Below are 25,360 nucleotides of genomic sequence, written 5' to 3'. Positions count from 1 at the left end.
TCCCACTCTCTCAATCTCTGTGTGTCATTGCACAATTATGCCCATGTCCCACTTAGGAAACTGAACGGAAACCTCTGGAGACTTTGCGCCCCACCCAAGGTTTCCGTGCGGTTCCCGGAGGTTGCAGGTAGTGGAAGCAGGTAGGGAGACTGACAAAAACCGCCGGGAACCGCACGGAAACCTTGGGTGGGGCGCAAAGTCTCCAGAGGTTTCCGTTCAGGTTTCCTAAGTGGGACAGGGGCATTACCATTTCCTTATCACAACATGTCCGCTGAATTTACAATTCAAATTATTGTATTTTGGAGCTACTTAGTTCTCTATCTAATCTGTGTAGGAAGGACTACAGATGCTGGTTTAAATCGAAGGTAGACACTGGAGTAACTCAGCGGGACAGGCAGCATCTCTGGAGAGAAGGAATGGGTGACGTTTCGAGTCGAGACCCTTCTTCAGACTGATGTCGGGAGTGGGCGGGACAGAGATAGAATGTAGTTTGGAGACAGTAATGACAGTAGTGGGAGAACTGGGAATGGGGAGGGGATGGAGAGAGAGAGGGAAAGCAAGGGCTACCCAAGCAAAATATGAGGTGCTGTTCCTCCAATTTGCGCTGGGCCTCACTCTGACAATGGAGGAGGCCCAGGACAGAAGGGTCAGATTGGGAATTGAAGGGGGTTAAAGTGCTGAGCAACCGAGTGATCAAGTAGGTTAAGGCGGACTGAGCGGAGGTGTTCAGTGAAATGACTTGTAAATTCATTGGTAGGTAGAGGTGCTGATGTATCCTGCATGTTGTTTGGCACTGCTCACTGAAACAAGATGTAGTAGTATGAAGGGATCTTTCAGGCATAGCAAGTCTTCCATGGAATATGGAGTATAAAATTAGATACGTTTACAGGGTGGGGATGAGACTACAATGGAATTAGTGTGTGGACTTCTCATCTCTGAATTTAAGGAATACCATACTTGCCACTGGTGGCAGTGCAGACACTAGGTTAATCCTTGGGATAAATGGATTGACGTTTAAAGAGAAGTGAGTAGGTTTATCTTTGTTCATTGTTTTTTAGATTTATTATCACGTGCCGAGACACTAAATCTAAACAATGCTAACAATTAACAATTTAAATACCTTTTATGTAGACTGCCATGAATGCATATTTGTATCGTTGTTTTTACATGAAAAGTTAATGAGTTTCAAGTTTACATGAAAATTAATGAGTTAAAGCATCTGAATATACGGATTGTGAAATTTGTAAGATGAGGCACCATTCTTGTGTTACTGCCCTTAACCTTGACTGCAGTCATGTTTATAACTATTGTACCAGCGTCCACCAGTCAAATCAAGCACGGGGAGGAGGAACAGCTGCTGCCAAAAAACAGAAGGGCCAAACCCCTGGGGGAGCCCAGTTTGTAGGGCTGGAACTCTACAAACGTCTAAAAGAGTTTCTGAAAAATTATTTGACGAACCTTCTTACGGTAAGACTTTTCTTTAAGTAAAAATAAAGCAGATAGTTTATCACTATCGACAAAAATTCTGTTTGATCCGGCAACTATTTAATGCAACGTTTAATCTGTATTTTTAAGATGAAGGCACAATTTTTTTTCCAGTGCTCCATAATCAGTCTCTAATAAGCCAAGAAGTTATTATTGATAAACAAAGTATAGAGGTGCTATTTGTTTTAAGCAGTTCCGTAATTGTAAAGGGGAAATTGGTAAAATAACGAAGTAAATTGCAGTAAAACATTAGGCAAAAAAAAATCACAGAAGAAGTTGCAGATCATCTCAATCCTCTAAATGCCATTTAGGTAAGCTTAATGTAGTCAAACCAAGTCAGCAGTTTTATTGGAGGTAAATCATGCCTGACAAATTTGCTGTATTTAATCAGGAATTTAACAAGCAGAGGGGAACCATGTAAATTTAGTGTATTGTGATTTTCAGAAAGCAGTTGACAAACTGCGCGTAAGAGTCTGGTGCACAGGATAAGCACTCGTCGTATTGGGGGATGTGTGTGGCATGAAACGAAGATTGGTTATTGCAGACTGAGAAATTAGTCTTTTTAGCAGGAAAACTGAAATAGTACAATGCACCAAGAATCAATTCTCAATAGGCAGAGTAAGGTATCCAAGTTTGCCAATTACATGAAAATAGCTGAGATGGCGTGTTGTGATGCAGATATTTGATCTCTGCAACATGATGTAAGTAGGGCGGCACAGTGGTGCCGCGGTAGAGTTGCTGCCTTACAGGCCCAGAGACCCGTGTTCGATTCTGACTACGGGTGTTCCTCCTCCCTGTGACCTCATGGATTCCCTCCGGGTGCTCCAGTGTCCTCCCACATCCCAAAGACGACTGCGTTTGTAAGTTAATTAGTTTCTGTAAATTGTCCCTAGTGTGTAGGATAGAACTAGTGTACAGTGTGGCACTGGGTGGCACAAATTCAGTGGCAGAAGGGCCTCTTTCCATGCTTTGGAACTAAAGTAAACTAATGGTTGAATGTGGTGAGCAAATGCGTGGCAATTTATGTTGTGAGGTTTTGCACTTCAGTGAAAGGAATCTAAAAGCAGATTATTAGTTAAATGGAGGAAGATTGTAAGTGAGTAATAGTGCAGATGAATCTAGGTGTTGTGCACAAATTGCAAAATGTTAGCCAGTAGGCCCAGCAAGTTGGGAAGACAAATGATATTTAGCCTCGATTGCAAAAGGATCAATAGCGAAGTATTGTTTCAATTGTACTGGGCTACCAGTTGGGCCACACCTGGAGTACTGTGCCTAATTTTGATCTTGTTTTAAAAAAGGATATACGGGCGTGGAAGGCAGACCAAAACACATTCACTCGGCAAATTCCTAGGATCAGAGGGCAACGAAGAATATAGATCCAATTACTGAAGTTTAGAAGAATAAGGAGTGATCTTATTGAAACAAGATTTTCAAGGACCTGACAGGATAGATGCTGAGATTTTTCCACCAGTAAAGGATCTCGAATAAGGGAATGTATTTTAAGAATAGGGGCAGTCATTTAAGGTGACAGAGGTGTATCGATGCTACTTCTCACAACATGGTGGTTCTTAGTAATGGAGAGCTGTGGAGGCTAGATTATTGGAGAGTATTTAAAGAGTAAGTATGATCATATTGCATGTAGGGACAGGCTTTTGAGAGGCCAACATCTGCATATTATTTTGCTCTTGCTGCCAAAGCCTAACATTTTGTACTTCAGGCAATTCATTTGGATTAAGATGTTAAGGAGTTTTGACAGTTCGATGTTTAGAGAATGTGTCTGTTTATCGGAGAATTGTTAACTTGGGTTCACTTTGGTTAAAAATTTAAAATCGCCCATTTAAGATAGAAATAAAGGCATCTTTTTTTTCTGAGAGGATTGTGAGTTTTTGGAATTCTCTTCCTCAGTGACCGTTTAGTTTTAGTTTAGTTTAGAGATACATCGTGGAAACAGGCCCTTCGGCTCACAGAGTTCATGCCGACCAGCGATCCACACACACTAACATTATCCTACAGACAATAGGGACAATTTACAATAATACCAAGCCAATTAGCCTACAAACCGGAGATCCTGGAGAAAACCCATGCAGGTCATATTATAATTAGCTGGCAATGATAACTGGCATGTTTCTTGTGGGAAGTCACCACCTGGTTTGATGAAATTAATTTGTGGAAAGGAATCCATTTGCTAACTGGTTAATTGATTGATCATCCTGTACTCCTGCATCTGGGTAATTGACATTTACAAAAGATAATATTTTGTTTCCTTCTCTAGGATGGTGAAGATTTGATGGATGAAAGCGTGTTGAAATTTTATACCCAACAGTGGGAAGATTACAGGTTTTCTAGTAAAGTATTGAACGGAATCTGTGCCTATCTCAATCGACATTGGGTCCGCCGTGAATGTGATGAAGGACGTAAAGGAATTTACGAAATATATTCAGTAAGAAACAATTTTATTTGTCTCACACAAATTCTATTAAATAGCAGGAAGCATAACATTGTAATGCACCAAGGTTTTATTTAGTCATGGAGTCATACATGGAGTCGACCTTTAAGCCTATTATCCATGCTGATTATCAATGACCTGTCTATACCAATCCCATTTAACAGCATATGATACACACTACACATTTACTATTCAAGTTCTCTTTCAGGTAATACTCAAATGTGAGAATGTGCCTCTGTCACCTGCCTTTATATCGAATTGGACATGCTAGATGCAGGAAACATGCTCCTCGTGTTGGGAGAGTGCAGAACCAGGGACCACAGTTTAAGAATGAGGGGTAGGCCATTTAGAACTGAGATGATATGTGAAAAGAAAGAGATTAGTTAAAACAAATGTAGGTCCCTTGCAGTCAGAAACAGATGAGTTGATCATGGGGAACAAGGATATGGCGGACCAATTGAATAACTACTTTGGTTCCGTCTTCACTAAGGAAGACATAAATAATATGCCGGAAATAGCAGGGGACCGCGGGTCAAAGGAGTTGGAGGAATTGAGTGAAATCCAGGTTAGCCGGGAAGCGGTGTTGGGTAAATTGAATGGATTAAAGGCCGATAAATCCCCAGGGCCAGATAGGCTGCATCCCAGAGTACTTAAGGAAGTAGCTCCAGAAATAGTGGATGCTTTAGTAATAATCTTTCAAAACTCTTTAGATTCTGGAGTAGTTCCTGAGGATTGGCGGGTAGCAAACGTAACCCCACTTTTTAAGAAGGGAGGGAGAGAGAAAACGGGGAATTACAGACCAGTTAGTCTAACATCGGTAGTGGGGAAACTGCTCGAGTCAGTTATTAAAGATGGGATAGCAGCACATTTGGAAAGTGGTGAAATCATTGGACAAAGTCAGCATGGATTTACAAAAGGTAAATCATGTCTGACGAATCTTATAGAATTTTTCGAGGATGTAACTAGTAGCGTGGATAGGGGAGAACCAGTGGATGTGGTGTATCTGGACTTCCAGAAGGCTTTCGACAAGGTCCCACATAAGAGATTAGTATACAAACTTAAAGCACACGGCATTGGGGGTTCAGTATTGATGTGGATAGAGAACTGGCTGGCAAACAGGAAGCAAAGAGTAGGAGTAAATGGGTCCTTTTCACAATGGCAGGCAGTGACTAGTGGGGTACCGCAAGGCTCAGTGCTGGGACCCCAGCTATTTACAATATATATTAATGATCTGGATGAGGGAATTGAAGGCAATATCTCCAAGTTTGCGGATGACACTAAGCTGGGGGGCAGTGTTAGCTGTGAGGAGGATGCTAGGAGACTGCAAGGTGACTTGAATAGGCTGGGTGAGTGGGCAAATGTTTGGCAGATGCAGTATAATGTGGATAAATGTGAGGTTATCCATTTTGGTGGCAAAAACAGGAAAGCAGACTATTATCTAAATGGTGGCTGACTAGGAAAAGGGGAGATGCAGCGAGACCTGGGTGTCATGGTACACCAGTCATTGAAAGTAGGCATGCAGGTGCAGCAGGCAGTGAAGAAAGCGAATGGTATGTTAGCTTTCATAGCAAAAGGATTTGAGTATATGAGCAGGGAGGTTCTACTGCAGTTGTACAGGGTCTTGGTGAGACCACACCTGGAGTATTGCGTACAGTTTTGGTCTCCAAATCTGAGGAAGGACATCATTGCCATAGAGGGAGTGCAGAGAAGGTTCACCAGACTGATTCCTGGGATGTCAGGACTGTCTTATGAAGAAAGACTGGATAGACTTGGTTTATACTCTCTAGAATTTAGGAGATTGAGAGGGGATCTTATAGAAACTTATAAAATTCTTAAGGGGTTGGACAGGCTAGATGCAGGAAGATTGCTCCCGATGTTGGGGAAGTCCAGGACAAGGGGTCACAGCTTAAGGATAAGGGGGAAATCCTTTAAAACCGAGATAAGAACTTTTTTCACACAGAGAGTGGTGAATCTCTGGAACTCTCTGCCACAGAGGGTAGTCGAGGCCAGTTCATTGGCTATATTTAAGAAGGAGTTAGATGTGGCCCTTGTGGCTAAGGGGATCAGAGGGTATGGAGAGAAGGCAGGTACGGGATACTGAGTTGGATGATCAGCCATGATCATATTGAATGGCGGTGCAGGCTCGAAGGGCCGAATGGCCTACTCCTGCACCTAATTTCTATGTTTCTATGATGAAAAACCTTTTCACACAGTTGCGAATTTGTGGAGTTCTCTGCCGCAGAAGGCAGTGGAGGTCGATTCACTGGATGCATTCAAAAGAGAGTTAGATAGAGCTCTTAGGGCGAGCGGAATCAAGGGGTATGTGGAGGAGGCAGGAACGGGGTACTGATTGTGGATGATCAGACATGATCACATTGAATGGCGATGCTGGCTTGAAGGTCCGAATGACCTACTCCTGCACCTATTGTCTATGTATCTTTGCCTAGGATTCTATGCAATCCAACCTTCCTGACCAGCCTACCTTGTCAAAAGACTTGCTAAAGTCCACGTAGACATCTACCACGTTGCCCTCATCATTTGTCTTGGTCACCTCCTCAAAATTTCAATCGAATTGGTGAGACGATTTCCTTTGAACAAAGTTATGCTGACAATCCAAAAATGGTCCTTGCTCTTCCAATTGCATGTAAATCCTGACGCTCAGAATCCCTTCCAATAGCTTACCCACCACTGATGTTGGACTCACCTTTCTATAGTTCTTACATTTTTTCTTGCAGCTTTTCTTAAATGGAAGTATTAGCCACCCTCCAGTCTTCTGGCACCTCAGCCATGTCTATTCCCTATACAAATACAAATATCTCTCCCAGGGGCCCCATAATTCAATCCCTAGCTTCCTACACGGTCAAGGATATATTTGATCAGTTCAAAGGGATTTTTATACAGTTATATAGGGTTTATAGCACCTCCACTTCTGTAATGTGGACTCTAAGACATCCATATTATCCCAAGCATCCATGTCCTTCTCCATGGTAAGTACAGATGAGAAATGTACGTTTGGGGCCATGTCCATCTCGGTGGCTACACAGACAACTTAGTTGATCTTTGAGGGATCGTATTCTCTCCCCAGTTATTTTTGTCATCATCCAATCAGCATCAACGCTGCAGAAGTAGACATTGTTAAGACCTTCAATTTCGTTAATGTAAATATTACCAATGTTCTATCGCAGACCAATCGCATTGAAGCTTGGATAGGGCAGGTTTGGAGGGATGTGGACCAAACGCAGGCAGGTGGGACGAGTGTTGCTGGGACATGTTGGCCAGTGTGGACAAGTTGGGCCGAAGAGCCAGTTTCCACACCGTATATCTCTCTGACTATGACTACAGAAGCAACAGCTAAGAAGGCACACCAATGCCTCTACTTCATCATAAGACTGGGGTGGGAGATTGCAACCTTCACGTGGTCCGCCCTGTTTCAACAAATGCAATCAGCTTGGCATGCACAATCAAATAAGATCAAATAGAACAAGTAATCTTACAACTTTAGGCTATGCACGCCATACGCGATAAGAAGATCGTAAGACTGGAAATTTGGCATGTCTGTAATGACTTTTACAAACACTATATATATATATATATGTATGTGTGTGTATATATATATATATATATATATATATATATACATATATACATACACACATATATATATATATGTGTATGTGTGTATATATATATATATACACACATATATATACCTTGCTGCTCATCTTTATATATATATATAAATATAAATATATAAATATATAAATATATAAATATATAGATATATAGATATATAGATATATAGATAGATATATATATATATAGATATATAGATAAATAAATAAATAAATAAATAAATAAATAGATGGACTGTTGCAGTTCGTCCCAAGCCATTTTTCTAGATTTTTTCAAGTTGTATCTGATTGTGGCCAGTCCCACCGATTGCAAATTCTGAAAAAGGACCGTTGATATCCCTCTAGCATCTTCGTTTAGTTGACTTAAGGGACAGCAAAGATGAGCAGCAAGACTAGGGTCCTTTTGGCTATTGTGAATTGGTTCCATCCTTTTTTGGTGGATCTGTCTGTTGGATTTTTATGGACAAGCAAAGACCCAGAAATACATATGAGCTGAATTGTCAATTCTGCAAAAGTTTAACTGCATTTCATTATAATCCAGTATACCAGCATTTGAGCTCAATGCTTAGACAATGGTGGCTTGAAATTTTCAAGTGGAAAGCATTAATGTTTCATCCATTTTATAGCATTTATCTTTTAAGGTTACCTTTAGTTCATTCTCTTCGTCATGTCATTTTAAACTGGAAATCTGTAGTAGATGTCATAGAGTGGTACAGCACAGAAGCAGACCCTTCAGCCCAATTCGTCCACGCCAACCAAAATGCCCCATCTCAGCCAGTCTGTGTAAAAATAAAGCTATTGCCTCTCAGGTTCCTGTTACTTCTTTCCCCGTGCACTTTTAACTTATGTCCTCAAGTTCTTGGTTTCCTTACCCTGGAAAAAAAGGCTCTGTGCATTCACCTTATCTGTTCCACCCATGAGTTTACATACCTCTGTAAGATCATCCTTCAGCCTTGTGGTGCTCCAAGGTATTAAATCCAAGCCTGAACCAACCTCCCCATGTAGCTCAGGGCCTCAAGTCCTGGCAACATCCTCGTAAATCTTCTCAACTCTTGCCAGCTTAATGGCATCTTACCTTTAACAGAGCAACTAACAATGTAGTGAAAACAAAATGGGCACATGTGCATCATCGAGAATACATGGAAGCAAAATGGTGTTGTTGAAGAGATTTTGGTGAGCTGTTGCTAATTCTGGATAGGATTGATGGGCATGCTTTGCTATTGAAATCTCGAGAATTAATGATTATCAGATGTAACCTCAGACTTGAATCCAGAACTATTGGGTTAAACTCGGCTTCTTCTGCTCCAGCCCATCCACAGAATATAGCGTTGCACCTTTCTTCTACTTAAATGTATCTTTTCTGATTCATATTTGAAGTATTGTGTTCATCTGTTAGTATCATCTTGTCTCATCTATGTCATGGCAATGCCTAGTCCTAATGTGCTTGAATATTACTGCCAGTGTACCATGGTAAGTCAAACTGATCCATTCAAATGTAGACACAAAAGCTGGGGTAACTCAGGCAGCATCTCTGGAGAGAAGGAATGGGTGCCATTTTGGGTTGAGATTCTTCTTCAGCATCTGTAGTTAATGACTGAAATTAACCTGATGCCACAAATCAGTTTGGATGTAGTCTGTGTGCATTATATGCATAGATGTTTTTCAGCAAACTGTTTTAAAATTTCTACCCCCTTTTAGAAGCTTTTAGGAATAGTGCTGTCACCATTCTTCCAGATATGGTATTCCATGTCGTATCAATCCTCCCTTTGTCCTTTTGATTCTAAATTTGATTTAATGTTCTCTAGTTACTGACGTGATGAATAGAAATATAATTTATTAATTCAACAAGAGCTCTTTATATTGTATTGCACCTTTGCCAGAAAAGACTTTAACCTTTGATCAAAAGGAAAAGAAAAGGAATGAATCTATTCTGAACTCATTTATTTTTACAGTATTCAAAGCTGCTCTGAAAATTTTGTATGACAACGTTTAAAAAAAAGTATTGATTTACAATGTCGTTAAGCTGGAAAGAGTGCAAAAAAAGATTTACGTGGATGTTGCTAGGACTTGAGAGCCTGATCTATAGGGTGAGGTTGATTGAGCAAGCTCGGACTTTATTCTTTAGACCGCTGGAGGCTGAGGGGACTAGATAGGGTGCATAAGCTGATGGGGGGACTAGATGGGGTGCATAAGCTGATGGGGGGACTAGATAGGGTGAATGTCTTTTACCTAGAGTAGGGGAATTGAGAACCAGAGGACATAGGTTTAAGGTGAGAGGGGAAAGATTTAATAGGAACCCGAGGGGTCATTTTTTCACACGTATATGGAACGGGCTGCTAGAGGAGGCAGTTGAGGCAACATTTAAAAGACAGGTACATGAATAGGAAAGGTTTGGAGTGACATGGGCCCAACACAGGCAGGTTGTACTAGGTAGATGGGGCATCTTGGTCAGCATGGGCAAGTTATGCCAAAGGGCCTGGTTCCGTGTTTTCCGAGAAAAACATTTGTCCTCCAAGAATGTTAACCAAAGTAAGCCATATCCTAAATCCAATTTTTTAGATTTGACTTCGTACAGTTTGGTGATAATGACAATATTTAGAAGCCATTTATTTATGAGCAGTAATCACAACATACTTTTTTTTCTATCCTTGCAGCTTGCTTTAGTGACATGGCGGGATTGTTTATTTCGACCTTTAAATAAGCAGGCAAGTATTTTATCATTAAAATATGTTTGTTCAATACTATTTCTATTACTACTCATTACTATCTCTTCAAAAAGCCTTGTGGTTTAAATATGTTATTTCCGAATGTACGTTCCTAGTGATACTGGTGTAATCGCTATTTCTACTACTTCCTGACACTTGTCATCATTCTAAAAGACTCATTGATAATATCTGGCAGATTTAATGAGGTTTCACCATCATTCCACTCTGAATTTAATAACAGTCTCCAGTTAAAAGTGAAAATCCAATTGTCAATATTTTTAGTCCTTGCTTCACCGTCATGCTGCTTTCTCCAAAGTAACCTTCAGAAATCAAAGATCTTGCCACCATTTCAGGTGTTTCCACTCTTTCCCATTGTTGATATTTATTACATGATATATAAGTGAATTTTTAATGGTGTCCTAAGTCATTTTTACTGGTTAACAATCTTTAGACTTCATTTAAGAAGAAAAAACAAGCAACGATAGATTTTCAGTCACCTTGGTTGCAAACAAAAATTCTAAACGTGCTTAATATAATCACTCAGTAGGAACTTGCAGAAATCACGAAGAGGATACTTTTGCAGTAATATCTTGTCTGTTGAAATACCTTATTGAGTATAATGTGCACCATGTATGGGTGCCCACAAAATAGGTAGGGAAGGAATTTGATTGCCAGCTGTGTCATAACCTACCACTGACATCTCACTTTCACCACTGTCATCCAGGAATTATATTATATTAATTACTAGACTAAGTGGGACCCGTTAGGTCTCATGTTCACACGGGAGGGCTGGTCCCCCGACGCAATATTCCACCTCTCCACCAATTCCAATATTAGTGGCCAGTGGGGGGGCTTTCTGGAGTGCTGGTATGGGTTCTTGGGGTGGCAGCTCAGTCCCTCAAGCCTGATCTGCTGGCAGCTCACTCACGGCTGGTGGGCTGGCTGTTGACTCATGACTATTCCTTGAAATTCCATTTCAAGTAGGGTGCAAGGCCACCAAATTCAAATCCATGTTCCTACCATTTCAAGCAGGGTGCAAGGCCACCAAATTCAAGTGCAGTTTCTTACTACTATGAGCAGGGTGCAAGGCCACCAAATTCAAGTGCAGTTTCCAACCACTTCAAGCAGGATGCAAGGCCGCCAAATTCAAGTGCAGTTTCATTCCACTTCAAGCAGGGTCGAAGGCCACCAAATTCAAATGCAGCTTCATACCATTTCATGCTGGGTGAAACTACCATAAAACCACACAAAACACCAAACTCAACAGTTCAGTAGACATTCAGTGTGTTCAGTTGATTCACAGATCAGCCAGAGTGATGACCTCTCCCTCCCCCATCATGCAGAGACCGAGCCACACCCACACTACCGGGTTTTATAACCCCTCCGACTTTCAGGGCGTGATTGACAGGAGAGAGATTCTCAACATTTATTAAACACTAATAACACTTTTATTTTTCATTGATGGGAAGAATTCTCTGCACCTGCTCAGCAGAGGGGGGACTGAGTAAGATGGCCAAATATCACAGCCGTAAGTGGTAGCGTTTTATCTAAAATGAATATAGAGCAAACTGGAAGTAAGTGCATTTGCAGTAGTGCCATTTAACTTCAAGCCAATGCACCCAAGCCGCCATTCGCAGTAAGTAGTGCCTTTCAACTTCAAGCCAAAGCACCCAAGCCACCATGTGCAGTAAGTAGTGCCTTTCAACTTCAAGCCAAAACACCCAAGCCACCATTTGCAGTAAGTAGTGCCTTTCAACTTCAAGTCAAAGCACCCAAGCCACCATTTGCAGTAAGTAGTGCCTTACAACTTTAAACCAAAGCTCCCAACCCACCATTTGCAGTAAGTAGTGCCTTTCAACTTCAAGTCAAAGCACCCAAGCCACCATTTGCAGTAAGTAGTGCCTTTCAACTTCAAGCCAAAGCACCCAAACAACCATTTTCAGGCAGTGCCTTTTTACTTCAAACAAACCATATTTTCATTTTCAAACCACATTATGGGTACTCACAGTTGTGTAGACATTTGTTCAGTGTTATTCAGAACTCAGAGAGACGTGACCCTTGGCTTCATCCATCTTGCAGAGAGTGAGTGAGGCACACCACTTCCTGGTTTTATAGTCCCTCCCCCTCCCTCCAGCAGGTGCAGCAGAGAGAATGGTGATTTGTTTAAACTTCAAGCCAAAGCTCCCAAGCCACCATTTGCAGTAAATAGTGCAATTCAACTTCAAGCCAAAGCACCCAAGCCACCATTTGCAGTAAGAAGTGCCTTTCAACTTCAAGCCAAATCACCCAAGCCACCATTTGCAGTAAGTAGTGCCTTTCAACTTCAAGTCAAAGCACCCAAGCCACCATTTGTAGTAGGTAGTCCCTTTCAACTTCAAGCCAAAACACCCAAACAACCATTTGCAGGCAGTGCCTTTTTACTTCAAACAAACCATATTTTCATTTTCAAACCACATTAAGGGTACTCACAGTTGTGTAGACATTTGTTCAGTGTTATTCAGAGCTCAGAGAGACGTGACCCTTGGCTTCATCCATCTTGCAGATAGTGAGTGAAGCACACCACTTCCTGGTTTTATAGTCCCTCTCCCTCCCTCCAGCAGGGGCAGCAGAGAGAATGGTGACTTTTTAAAAAACATTAATATCTCTCTGATTTGTCATCGATAGGAAAAATCCTCCGCACCCGTAAGGCGGAGGGGGGTTCTGAGCGAGGTGGCCAAAAATGACGACCGTAGGTGGCGGCGTTCTGTCGGAAATCGCAGCACAGTGGGCCAATAGCGGTCAAGATCAGAGATTTAGTAATATAGATAAACCTTCTGAATATATTGGAATGTTTTTGAATTATTTAAAACTTTTTGCTTTAACAATAAACTAAACATGCATACGAATCTCATGTAGATAGGGTGGTAAAGAAAGCTTTTGGTGTACTGGCCTTTATAAATCAGAGCATTGAGTATAGAAGTTGGGATGTAATGTTAAAATTGTACAAGGCATTGGTGAGGCCAATTCTGGAGTGTAAAATTTTGGTTGCCAAATTATCGGAAAGATGTCAACAAAATAGAGAGAGTACAGAGGAGATTTACTAGAATGTTGCCTGGGTTTCAGCAACTAAGTTACAGAGAAAGGTTAAACAAGTTAGGTCTTTATTCTTTGGAGCGCAGAAGGTTAAGGGGGGACTTGATAGAGGTCTTTAAAATGATGAGAGGGATAGACAGAGTTGACGTGGATAAGCTATTTCCATCGAGAGTAGGGAAGATTCAAACAAGAGGACAAGATTTGAGAATTAAGGGACAGAAGTTTAGGGGTAACATGAGGGGGAACTTCTTTACTCAGAGTGGTAGCTGTGTGGAATGAGCTTCCAGTGGAAGTGGTGGAGGCAGGTTCGATTTTATCATTTAAAAATAAATTGGATAGGTAAATGGACGGGAAAGGAATGGAGGGTTATGGTCTGAGTGCAGGTAGATGGGACTAGGGGAGAATAAGTGTTCGGCACGGACTAGAAGGGCCGAGATGGCCTGTTTCCGTGCTGTAATTGTTATGTGGTTATATGCGTGAGCATGAACAACCAAATGACCACCCTATTCTATGCCAAATATCTGGAATTAAAAGAGGGATTGAGCAAAAGAAAGTTCTCTTAGTTCTTAACACTGATCGCCGTACTGTCTACCTTGTTACTACGGACCGATGAGCCAAAATAATTCCCTCCTCAAGACTGATGGAACGATCGCTCGGCCTAAGCCCCCCATTCACATTTGGAAACAATAAATATTTTGGACTTGCATTCAATTGATTAAACTTGAGTTGGCGGATTCTCTGTTAAAGTTGGCGGACGGCCTCGCCGCTGAATAAAGTAGAACTGGCGTTAATTCTGGGATCTGCGGCTTGAGCAGTCAGATTTGTCCATCTGTGAGTTGGCGCTGCTGATAGAGCTGCTGCCTCCCTGCGCCAGAGACCCAATGCGATACTGTCCTCGTGTGCTGTCTGTGTGCTGCTGCAACAGCTGGAGTTTCCTCCCACATCCCAAAGACGTGCTGGTTTGTAGGTTAATTGGCCGCTATGTTTAGGGAGATATTTATCTCGTGTGTCAGGAGAGTATTCGAAAGTGTGATAAAATAGGACTAGTGTAAAGAGGGCTGCCGCCATGGACACGGTGGGCCGAAGGTCCAGTTTCTGAGCCATATCTTAAACTAAGCTAAATCTGAAAACACAACTTTATCAATTATAAGCTTCTCAACCTTTTCTACCATCAGCGTAGGTTTTGTGGATCTTTGCCCTCCCAAAACCACCCCTTGGAATACTCGGTTATAGGGGACAATTAGCAATAATGGACACCAATCCACCCCGCACTATGGTCCGCTATAATGAGGGTTATCTGTGTCTTGAATTTCAGCTACAAAGTCCTGCTGAACAGGATGCCTAAATCTCCATGAGTCGATTCCTTTTATATAGCTGACATGACATATATATATATAATTTTCAAAGATTCTGCTAACAGTCCTACTAGGAAATCAGTTAAGTCTGAAGAAGGGTCTTGACCCAAAATGTCACCCATTCCTTCTATCCAGAGATGCTGCCTGTCCTGCTGAGTTACTCCAGCTTTTTGTGTCTATCTTATATATAATTAAAGTTTGGAAAGGTATTGTAGTCATTTAATCTGTTATAATGATACATGAGGCTATTCTAAAGACCATTACATTTCTCGCCAGGTTACAAATGCAGTTCTGAAGTTGATTGAGAAGGAGCGAAATGGTGAAACTATCAACACCAGACTGATTAGCGGAGTGGTTCAGTCGTATGGTAATTGTGAACTGCTTGTGCTTAATGTGTTTAACTGATCCTAGTAGATCTGTTAGCTGAATCTTTGGAAATTTTTCAGGCTGAAAAGTTTTGTTCATTGTATTTATTTTAATCACAGTTGAACTTGGGCTGAATGAAGATGATGCTTTTGCAAAGGGACCCACATTGACCGTGTATAAAGAATCATTTGAATCTCAATTTCTGGCTGACACCGAGAGGTTTTACACAAGGGAAAGCACTGAGTTTCTGCAGCAAAATCCTGTAACAGAATACATGAAGAAGGTTAGTAACTGCAGTTAGATAAATGGACAGTTAATAGAGTCTATCTCAAATGTTTATTGAATTGGGCAATTGTAGCACAGTGCATGTTTATCATATATATGAACAATATGGATGAGAATATAGGCGGCATGATTAGTAAGTTTTCAGATGGTGGCCAGTGGAGAAGATTGTTTAAGGCAAGAACATGATTTAATTCAACTGGGAAAGTAGGCCAAGGAATGGCGAAATGAAATTTAACTCGAACAGAGCATTTTGGGAAGTTAAACAGGACAGGACATGTACAGTGAATAACAGGGTCCTGGGGAGTGTTGTAGACTGGAGAGAACCAAGGATATAAATACCATTGAAAGTGAAAAGCTAGTCTAACTGACAAAGATGACATTATGCATACTTGGTTTCATCGGACGGATGTGGATTCCAAGAGATGGGAAGTAGCGTTAGCTATCCAAGACATCGGTGAGATCGAACCTGGAATTGTATGCAGTTCCAGCCAGCATACTATAGGAAGGCTGTGATTAGGCTAGAGAGAGTGTGGTAAAGATTCACGAGGCTGTTGCTGGGACTGAAGGGTTGCGTTCTAAGGAGGTATCATATAGGCTGGGCCTGTTTTCTCCAGAGTGAAAGAGGCTGTCTGGTGACCTTATGCAGGTTTACAAAATCATGAGGGGCATACAGTGGCTTGCAAAAGTTTTAATACCCCTTGAACCTTTCCACATTTTGTCACGTTACAACCACAAACGTAAATGTATTTTATTGGGATTTTATGTGATAGACCAACACAAAGTGGCGCATAATTGTGAAGTGGAAGGAAAATGATACATGGTTTTCAGATTTTTTTACAAATAAAAAACTGAAAAGTGTGGCGTGCAAATGTATTCAGCCCCCTTTATTCATACCCGTAAATAAAATCCAGTGCAACCAATTGCCTTCAGAAGTCACCTAATTAGTAAATAGAGTCCACTTGTGTGTAATCTAATCTCAGTATAAATACAGCTGTTCTGTGAAGGCCTCAGAGGTTTGTTAGAGAACATTAGTGAACAAACAGCATCATGAAGCCCAAGGAACACACCAGACAGGTCAGGGATAAAGTTGTGGAGAAGTTTAAAGCAGGGTTAGGTTATAAAAAAATATCCCAAGCTTTGAACATCTTACGGAGCACTGTTCAATCTGTTCATCCGAAAATGAAAAGAGTATGGCACAACTGCAAACCTACCAAGACATGGCCGTCCACCTAAACTGACAGGCCGGGCAAGGAGAGCATTGATCAGAGAAGCAGCCAAGAGGCCCATGGTAACTCTGGAGGAGCTGCAGAGATCCACAGCTCAGGTGGGAGAATCTGTCCACAGGACAACTATTAGTCGTGCACTCCACAAATAGGGCCTTTATGGAAGAGTGGCAAGAAGAAAGCATTGTTGAAAAAAAGCCATAAGAAGTCCCGTTTGCAGTTTGCCACAAGCCATGTGGGGGACACAGCAAACATGTGGAGGAAGGTGCTCTGGTCAGATGAGACCAAAATTGAAGTTTTTGACCTAAATGCAAAACGCTATGTGTGGCGGAAAACTAACACTGCACATCACCCTGAACACACCATCCCCACTGTGAAACATGGTGGTGGCAGCATCATGCTGTGGGGATGCTTTTCTTCAGCAGGGACAGGGAAGCTGGTCAGAGTTGATGGGAAGATGGATGGAGCCAAATACAGGGCAATCTTGGAAGAAAACCTGTTAGAGTCTGCAAAAGACTTGAGACTGGGGCGGAGGTTCACCTTCCAGCAGGACAACGACCCTAAACATACAGCCAGAGCTACAATGGAATGGTTTAGATCAAAGCATATTCATGTGTTAGAATGGCCCAGTCAGTCCAGACCTAAATCCAATTGAGAATCTCTGGCAAGACTTGAAAATTGCTGTTCACAGACGCTCTCCATCCAATCTGACTGAGCTTGAGCTATTTTGCAAAGAAGAATGGGCAAAAATTTCAGTCTCTAGATGTGCAAAGCTGGTAGAGACATACCCCAAAAGACTTGCAGCTGTAATTGCAGCGAAAGGTGATTCTACAAAGTATTTACTCAGGGGGGCTGAATACTTATGCACGCCACACTTTTCAGTTTTTTATTTGTATAAAAATTTGAAAACCATGTATCATTTTCCTTCCACCACAATTATGCACCACTTTGTGTTGGTCTATCACATAAAATCCCAATAAAATACATTTACGTTTGTGGTTGTAACGTGACAAAATGTGGGAAAGTTCAAGGGGTATGAAAACCTTTGCAAGCCACTGTAGATAATGCGAATGGTCACAGTTATTTTCACCAAGGTAGCGCAGTCTAAAAGTAGAGGGCATCGGTTTAAGGTTAGAGGGAAAAGATTTAAAGGGGACCTGAGAGGGAAATGTTTCCACACGGAGGATGTTTCTACACGGTGGGTATAAGAAACGAATTGCTGGAAGAAGCGGTAGAGGTGGGTACAATTAAAGTATTTTAAAGACACTTTTACAGGTATATGGATTTGATTATGTGGTGGCCTTTTGTTCCCTCACCCCTTTCTTACCCATTCTCTGACACTTGTTCCCCCTTTCATTTTATAAACTTTCATTGCTTGCTCGACCCTCCCGCTCACACAGAATATGTCATGACTTTTGATAAACCTTTTGTTATTATATTCCTGTTGAATATTACAAAACGCTTTTTTAATGGATTTCCAAACATAAACGCATTACAGGAATTTAGACTGTAATGAACCCAAAACCTGCCAATATTAAGAATTAAATGCCCTCATAGGTTAATATCCTGGTTGTTGAGTTTTGGTAGGATGTAAGATATTTGGAGGATGAGAAATAAAGTAGTTGAAGGCAAAATGCCCCCTCGAGCTATGTGACATTCAGTAAAATAAAGGATTATTCATAATGTGTTTCTCCATTTTTATTTGAATGTAAGAGAAGTTGTCAAGAATGGGAAGCCTGACAATTTTGTTTTTACTTCTCTATTTTAAGGTTAATGATAATTGTAGCTCAATTCACATTCCCGGCAATAGGGAGTAGAGTTATAAACAGCAAATTCTAGAAATGCTCAGTAGGTAAAAGGCAGTATCTGCAGAGTCGTGACATTAATGGTTGACGGTCTGGATGATGATGGATGATGGTTTCATCAAAATGAGGAAAAGTTGGAAATGTGATCTATTTTAATTTGCAGGAAAATTTTCCCAGTTCTGATAAATGGCCATCAAACTGAAACATTAAATATTTATCTCTACTATTCTGTTGAGCATTGCCATCTTTTTCAGATTTAAGTTCAGATATCCCACTGCACAAACACAGCTCAAGGGATTTGTTGATAAATAATCCCTGTCTGTATAACTGTTCAGGGATACATTTTCAAAAATTGACAAAGGGACATTTTGTATAGTATATTTTGAGTAGTTAGTTGTATTCAGGAAGATGATTTTGTCTTTCAGGCTGAAGCTCGGTTGATGGAGGAACAACGTAGAGTACAAGTTTATCTTCATGAAAGTACCCAAGATGAGCTGGCTCGTAAATGTGAACAAGTACTCATTGAGAAACATCTAGAAATTTTTCATACAGAGTTTCAGAATTTATTAGATGCTGATAAAAATGAAGGTAATATTCCTGTTTATTGTGAAAAGGGGAACATTATGCTGCAGATTGGCATGATTTTCCTTTTCTCTTTGTCTTGTACTTAGAATTTCAGAGGACAGCTTATCTTTCTTCTGAACTGAACTGTATTACTATATAGACTTCTTCAGTAGAAATGGTAAATACGTTGTTTAAATGACAACCTCTAAAAAGCCACCATTTGATGATGCACAGAAACAGGTCCTTTGATCCACCCTGTGAATGCCAATCGTCAGGTGCCTATTTATTTCCATTTATCAGCACCTGATTCATTCCCATCTATGTCTTGCCAATGTAATTGCTTGTCCAATACTTTAATGTTGAGTGAATCTTTGCCTCTACAATCCTCTCAGAAAGTCCAAACTTCAAAACTCAGTGTAAATAAATCTTCCTTGTACCCCTCTTACGCCTCACTTGTGGCAGTAAAGGGGTAAAACAGATTGATCGTGGAATTCTCTGATTTATCTTAAAAGGAATAATTGTGCCTTTCATTGTTTGTGTAGGAATGGGCCCAACTGACCCCAATCTATCAATTTTAAGAACTTACACATTTCAAATCTGTGTGTGTACTCTGGAATTTTACTCTAGTATTTTATGGTGAGCAAAGAGAAGAAACAAAGAAGGACGAATTATAGTTTGTTTAATATTGGCAACTGATTTAAAATGCAGTATCTAACTATAGCAACAGTAAACCTGCTACTTAAATGATTTACAAGATAACATGATAGCATGTTAAAAGTTAATGTGCTCATGATAGCATGTTAAAAGTTAATGTGCTCTAATGTAGAAACTTGCATTGTAGAGATGTGAAGTTTACAGATGACTTGGACAATGACAAGCATAGTTATTAGCTTATAAGGCCATGAGTATTTTTTTAATATTTGCATGTTTTTCTGTACAGAGTTGCAATATTTTAGTGGCAGTTAATGATTGGTGTATGTGATAGATTTTGATGTGAATCTTTCATAAATCTTCTGAGTCATTTAGTTTGATTTTTTTATACTGAGCAAAGTAATAATGTCCCTGATTTTGGATGTCGAATATTTGATGCCAGTATCAAAAAAATAATAAACAGACTTGCTTGCTTTACTTTTCTAGATCTGGGTAGAATGTATAACTTAGTGTCTCGAATCCAAGACGGCCTTGGAGAGCTGAAGAAACTTCTAGAAACACACATTCATAACCAGGGTTTGGCTGCCATTGAGAAGTGTGGAGAAGCGGCTCTGAATGTGAGTTATTGATTTTTTTAAATAATTAATTCATGATCCTCTGGTTACCCTGCTTTCTGACACACCAGTTATCTTTACATACATTTTTCGCATCTGGTAATTCATTCCTTTCATTGCTTTGAAAACGTTGATTTATGTTGTGCTTCTCTCTCCTTTTCCTACCTGCTCACAACATTGTTTCCAGGCTATGTGTGGATTTTTATATTTGCCAATGTTTGATAACTTTGGGTATTTTTGTGAAGAATGCTGGAACACATAATGATAATGACTGAAACTGTCTCGGGAGACTATGATGTCTCTTACTCCTAGAAAAGCTGCTTCTGGCCATAATGCTGTAGCAAATCATTTAATTCTAAAAACAAAAGTGTTTTTGACATTCAGAATTTTCTATTCTTCTATTCTATTATTTAAATGATTGTTTGAAGTTATCCATATTTTAGAAACACCACATGCTCGCATCACATCTTTTGTGAAAACTGCACAATTTTTAATCAGAGTACTTCTATTGAAGGACTCGGAGAATGGTAGAGCACTGGGGAGGGATGTAGAGCAGAGGGACGTAGGAGTATAAGAACATGGTTCATTGAAAGTGGCATTGCAGGTAAATAGGTAAGTGAAAAAGCCTTTTGGCATTGCAGCATCTCTGGAGAACATGGATAGGTGACATTTCGGACGGAACCCTTCTTCAGAAAGTACTCCAGTACTTGTGTCCTTTTTTGTAAGACAAAATTTGCAGTTCCTTTTTTCTACATCTAGTAGCAATGTTACAAAATTTTGAGATTTTAAAAATCAAGTCTGTAATTTATCCCATCAGATAAAGCATAACAATAAGTTTAATTTGACACCTAATTCACTTTCATATCTCAAGTTTTTAAAAGTTATGGCCATTTTCATACTCGGAAATGAGCATCTTGTTCCCTAATGATTTTCTATGGACATAACAAAAAAGTTGTGATCGTGAACAGTCAAAAGCCCATAACTTTCTTAAAAATTAAGAGAACTGAATGAAATTTTCAGTTATCATAGATTGAAGCATTCTGAAACAAATATAAAATAATCTTACTTGGATGACCTGAAATTAAAGCATATAATTAGTTAGTTACCTAATTGTAGCTAATTTCAGACTTCAATTACTAGATCTAAACATCTATCCATTTCTTAATAAATGATTAACATTTTTAAATAGCCTAAATGTCCAAATAATATTCACAAATAATTCACAATAAAACATGATTTTAAAATCTCATTTACATTAATTTATAGACCAAATGGAAGGAATTCAGTGTTCAATTGCTGTAAATAAATGCCCATTTAAATCAGCTTTCCAGTGGGTCCCTGTGGAACGCGCTGGTTTAGAACGTTCACATTGCGGTAGATTTGTGCCCCAAATGCCCAGAAAAATACTGCGCGATATAATGGGCCCAAATTGAGCTACTCGCAATATTAAATTTTGTATAAAGGGATCTTTAGAAGCCCTTTTTAATGTAAAAATATACAACCTAACTTCTGCTATTTTCTTTATGAGACTCTGCGGTTGCTGGCGGTCGCGGGTTTAGAGATTGATTTTTAAACTACTATAACTATTATACGAGGCCTTTAAACCTAATAATAGCTTTTGCGACGGGGTCTTCCAGCGATTTTTCGTTAATAATTAACTAGGCTGAACATCTTCGATTTGAACAGCCTAGAGAAAATCGCGTTTTAAACCCGCCCCCTCTAAACGGCGCCAAAATCGCGCACACACGCAGCGGCAGATTTTCAAAGACGTTTCAGGTAGGCTTTGCAACATACCTACATCTAGGCCTTCATCAGTGAGGGAATTGAGTATAGAATGTGCATACAAGGAATTGCAGGTGCTGGTTTACAAAAAGATGCACAAAGTGCTGGAGTAACTCAGCACGTTAGGCAACAAGTCTGAAGAGCATGGATAAATGACGTATTGGGTCTGAAGAAGGATGCTGACCCGAAACATCAACTACCCATGCTCTCCAGAGATGCTGCCTGACCTGCTGTGTTACTCTGGCACTTGGGTCTTTTTTTAATTGAGTATAGAAGTTAGGACGTAACATTATAGTTGTACAAGATGTTGTCAAGGTTACTCTTGGAGTATTGTGTTCAGTTAGATGGAGCATCTTGGACAATTGTGCTTTTGATTTTAAAACTGAAGATGGAGAAGTGAAAATTAAATGAACACGTGATGCCAAAATATAGTAAATACATCTCACATGACTTTCTCAATGCTGTAAACCAGTAATCATATTGAGAGTAGTAAACAATTTAAAAGTAAACACCTGCTCAATTTAAATTTCAGTTTAAGCCATAAAGTTGCTGATTTTCTTTCTGAGCAGTCTTAATAATCATTTTGTTCCAAGTAACATGTCACTAAGGCAAATGCCAAACTGTTTTAGTAACAGAATCAGAAGTACTGAGTCGACTGGGATAGTGTACGAGAAGTACTTTTGTTTTGCACACATCTGCATTAATTTTCTCACACCCACTAATTGAGTTTTTGCGCAATGGTGGCAGGGCATGGAATTATCAGCGTATGTTGAAATTAAAATTTCCCATTCTTTGGGGCGACTGGACCCCGACTCGCTCAATTGATTTCTGTGTAGGATGCTGCACCTCCAACTTCTCATCCCCTCTCTCCACTCGTAAACTCCAATCTGTGATTTACACTGAGCCCATTGAAATTACTAGACTCACTAGTCTCCTCGATATCTCGCAGCTCCGCTCTTGCTCCCCCTCCCCCCATTCGTAACCTTGTCCTCGTCTTCCACCCCATCAGCCGTCGCAAACAGCATATAATCGTCCAACATTTTTGCCACCTCCAACGGGATCCCACTACTGGCCACATCTTCCTATCTCCATCCCTATGTGCTTTCCGCAGAGACCATTCCCTCCGAAACTCCCTGGTCAACTCGTCCCTTCCCACCCAAACCACCCCCTCCCCAGGTACTTTCCCCTGCAACTGCAGGAGATGCAACACCAGTCCCTTTACCTCCCCCCCTCGACTTTATCCAAGGACCCAAACAGTCTTTCCAGGTGAGGCAGAGGTTCACTTGCACCTCCTCCAAACTCATCTACTGCATCTGCTGTTCTAGGTGTCAACTTCTCTACATCGGCGAGACCAAGCGCAGGCTCGGCAATCGTTTCGCATAACACCTTCGCTCAGTCCATCTTAACCTACCTGATCTGCCGGTGGCTTAGCACTTCAACTTCCCCTCCCATTCCCAATCTGACCTTTCTGTCCTGGGCCTCCTCCATTGTCAGAGTGAGGCCCAGCGCAAATTGGAGGAACAGTACCTCATATTTCGCTTGGGTAGTTTACACCCCAGCGGTATGAACATTGACCTCTAACTTCAGATAGCCCTTGCTTTCTCTCTTCATCCCCATTCCCAGTTCTCCCATTAGTCTTACTGTCTCCGACTACATTCTATCTGCCTTTGTCCCACCCCCTCACCTGACATCAGTCAGAAGAAGGGTCTCGACCCGAAACGTTACCCATTCCGTTTCTCTAGAGATGCTGCCTGACCTGCTGAGTTACTCCAGCATTTTGTATCCACCATTGAAATTATTGTTCCAAATGAACTGTTATGAAGCCTTGTTGTTAAATAAACTCTTCACATCAATAAGTATGTTTTCAGCATGGCCAAGTATTTGTTTGCAAATATTTATATTTATATTTACATGTATATTTCCTTTTTTGACTCAGGATCCCAAAATGTATGTACAAACAATTCTGGATGTCCATAAGAAGTACAATGCATTAGTGATGTCAGCTTTCAACAATGATGCTGGTTTTGTGGCTGCTTTAGATAAGGTAAGACAGTTGTTTTATGGCAACCAGCATCTAATAAAAACTAAATGTGACCATTCGCAGCTGCAGAACAGAATAAAAGCAAGTGCAAAACATAAAAAGAAAATTCTGGTAAAATTCTGGAAAAACGCAACTGGCTAGAGGTTGAGTGGAGGGGAAAACTGAATTAATGTTTTTGTTAATGATCTGTTGGTTAATGAATTGTATGGAGAGCTAAAATGTTAATTGTTTTTCTGGAGAGGTGCTATTTTAGTTTATTATTCTCGCATGTACTGAGGTACAGTGAAAAGCTCAAGATAGATGCAAAAATCTGGAGTAACTCAGCGGGTCAGTTCGCATCTCTGCAGAAAAGGAATAGGTGATGTTTTGAGTCGAGACCTTCAGACTAAAGTCTGAAGAAGGGTCTCAACCCAAAATTTTCAAACCTGCAGTCAATAGAATTTGGTAAGGATATAGAAGGATATCAATAGAAGGATATATAGAAGGATATAGAAGGATATCAAAACAATAAATGGAGACATATAACAAGATATTCAAGAATTATAAAGGGATGAAGGTGCCCAATTATAAGGATCCTGAGCTGCTCAGTAAATCAACATTTCCTTTAATTAATTTAAATGGAATCAAATTCTATGTGACTTTAATTATTTCCTGTAATTTGTTAAATTTGAGGATGCATTGTGCTAACAATACATTAAATAAAAATATAAAATGTCAAGATTAAGAACCTTCTTCTGTTATTTGATAATGTTTTAGTTGAAGGTGTGAAGACCTAACAGCCATTTTTATAGTGATGTTTAAAATTGTGATTTGGTTTTATGTAGGCATGTGGTCGTTTCATAAATAATAATGCAGTAACAAAAATGGCTCAGTCATCAAGTAAATCTCCAGAATTACTGGCACGATACTGTGACTCTTTACTGAAGAAAAGGTAAGAACGGGAAAATTATCCAGCTATCCCAAATTTCTTCACATAACTGAACTCTGGGCTAGTGTTAATATACATTGAACAGTACAGTATAGGTACAGTACAGTCCCATGACATTTGTGCCGAACATGATTTTAAATTAAACTAATCCCTTCTGCCTGCTTGTGCTCCATTTCCCTCCATTCCCAGTATCTTCATGCGCTTATTTATATGCCTCTTAAACGCCACTATTTGCTTGCATCGCTCCCCTGGCAGCGAATTCTAGGTACCCACCAGTCTCTTGAGTGTGTAAAAAAACAAACTTGTCTCGCTCATCTACTTTAAACTATGAGATCTATGGAAGGCGCTGCTCATGAAGAACCCAAATTAACCAAACTACAAGCTATCTTGGTTGCACTGAGGACTT

The 25,360-nt window shown here is 40.3% G+C and overlaps 1 protein-coding gene across 2 annotated transcripts in view; it reads left to right on the top strand.

Annotated features, from left to right (window-relative positions):
* cul1 (cullin 1) overlaps positions 1-25,360 on the top strand; it is a 98,782-nt gene that overhangs the window by 46,391 nt on the left and 27,031 nt on the right. For both annotated transcript variants that reach the window (XM_033050255.1, XM_033050264.1), the window contains exons 3-11: positions 1,293-1,467; positions 3,758-3,925; positions 10,218-10,268; positions 14,972-15,062; positions 15,181-15,344; positions 18,800-18,962; positions 20,076-20,206; positions 23,922-24,029; positions 24,851-24,957. In XM_033050255.1, the coding sequence (XP_032906146.1) occupies positions 1,293-1,467; positions 3,758-3,925; positions 10,218-10,268; positions 14,972-15,062; positions 15,181-15,344; positions 18,800-18,962; positions 20,076-20,206; positions 23,922-24,029; positions 24,851-24,957 (1,158 nt within the window). The remainder of the gene's footprint in view (positions 1-1,292; positions 1,468-3,757; positions 3,926-10,217; positions 10,269-14,971; positions 15,063-15,180; positions 15,345-18,799; positions 18,963-20,075; positions 20,207-23,921; positions 24,030-24,850; positions 24,958-25,360) is intronic.

This window comes from Amblyraja radiata, chromosome 2, assembly GCF_010909765.2.
Source record: "Amblyraja radiata isolate CabotCenter1 chromosome 2, sAmbRad1.1.pri, whole genome shotgun sequence".
Taxonomy (NCBI): Eukaryota; Metazoa; Chordata; class Chondrichthyes; order Rajiformes; family Rajidae; genus Amblyraja; species Amblyraja radiata.
Note: the sequence above shows the minus strand (reverse complement) of the source record. Positions and strands in the feature narration are given on the sequence as shown.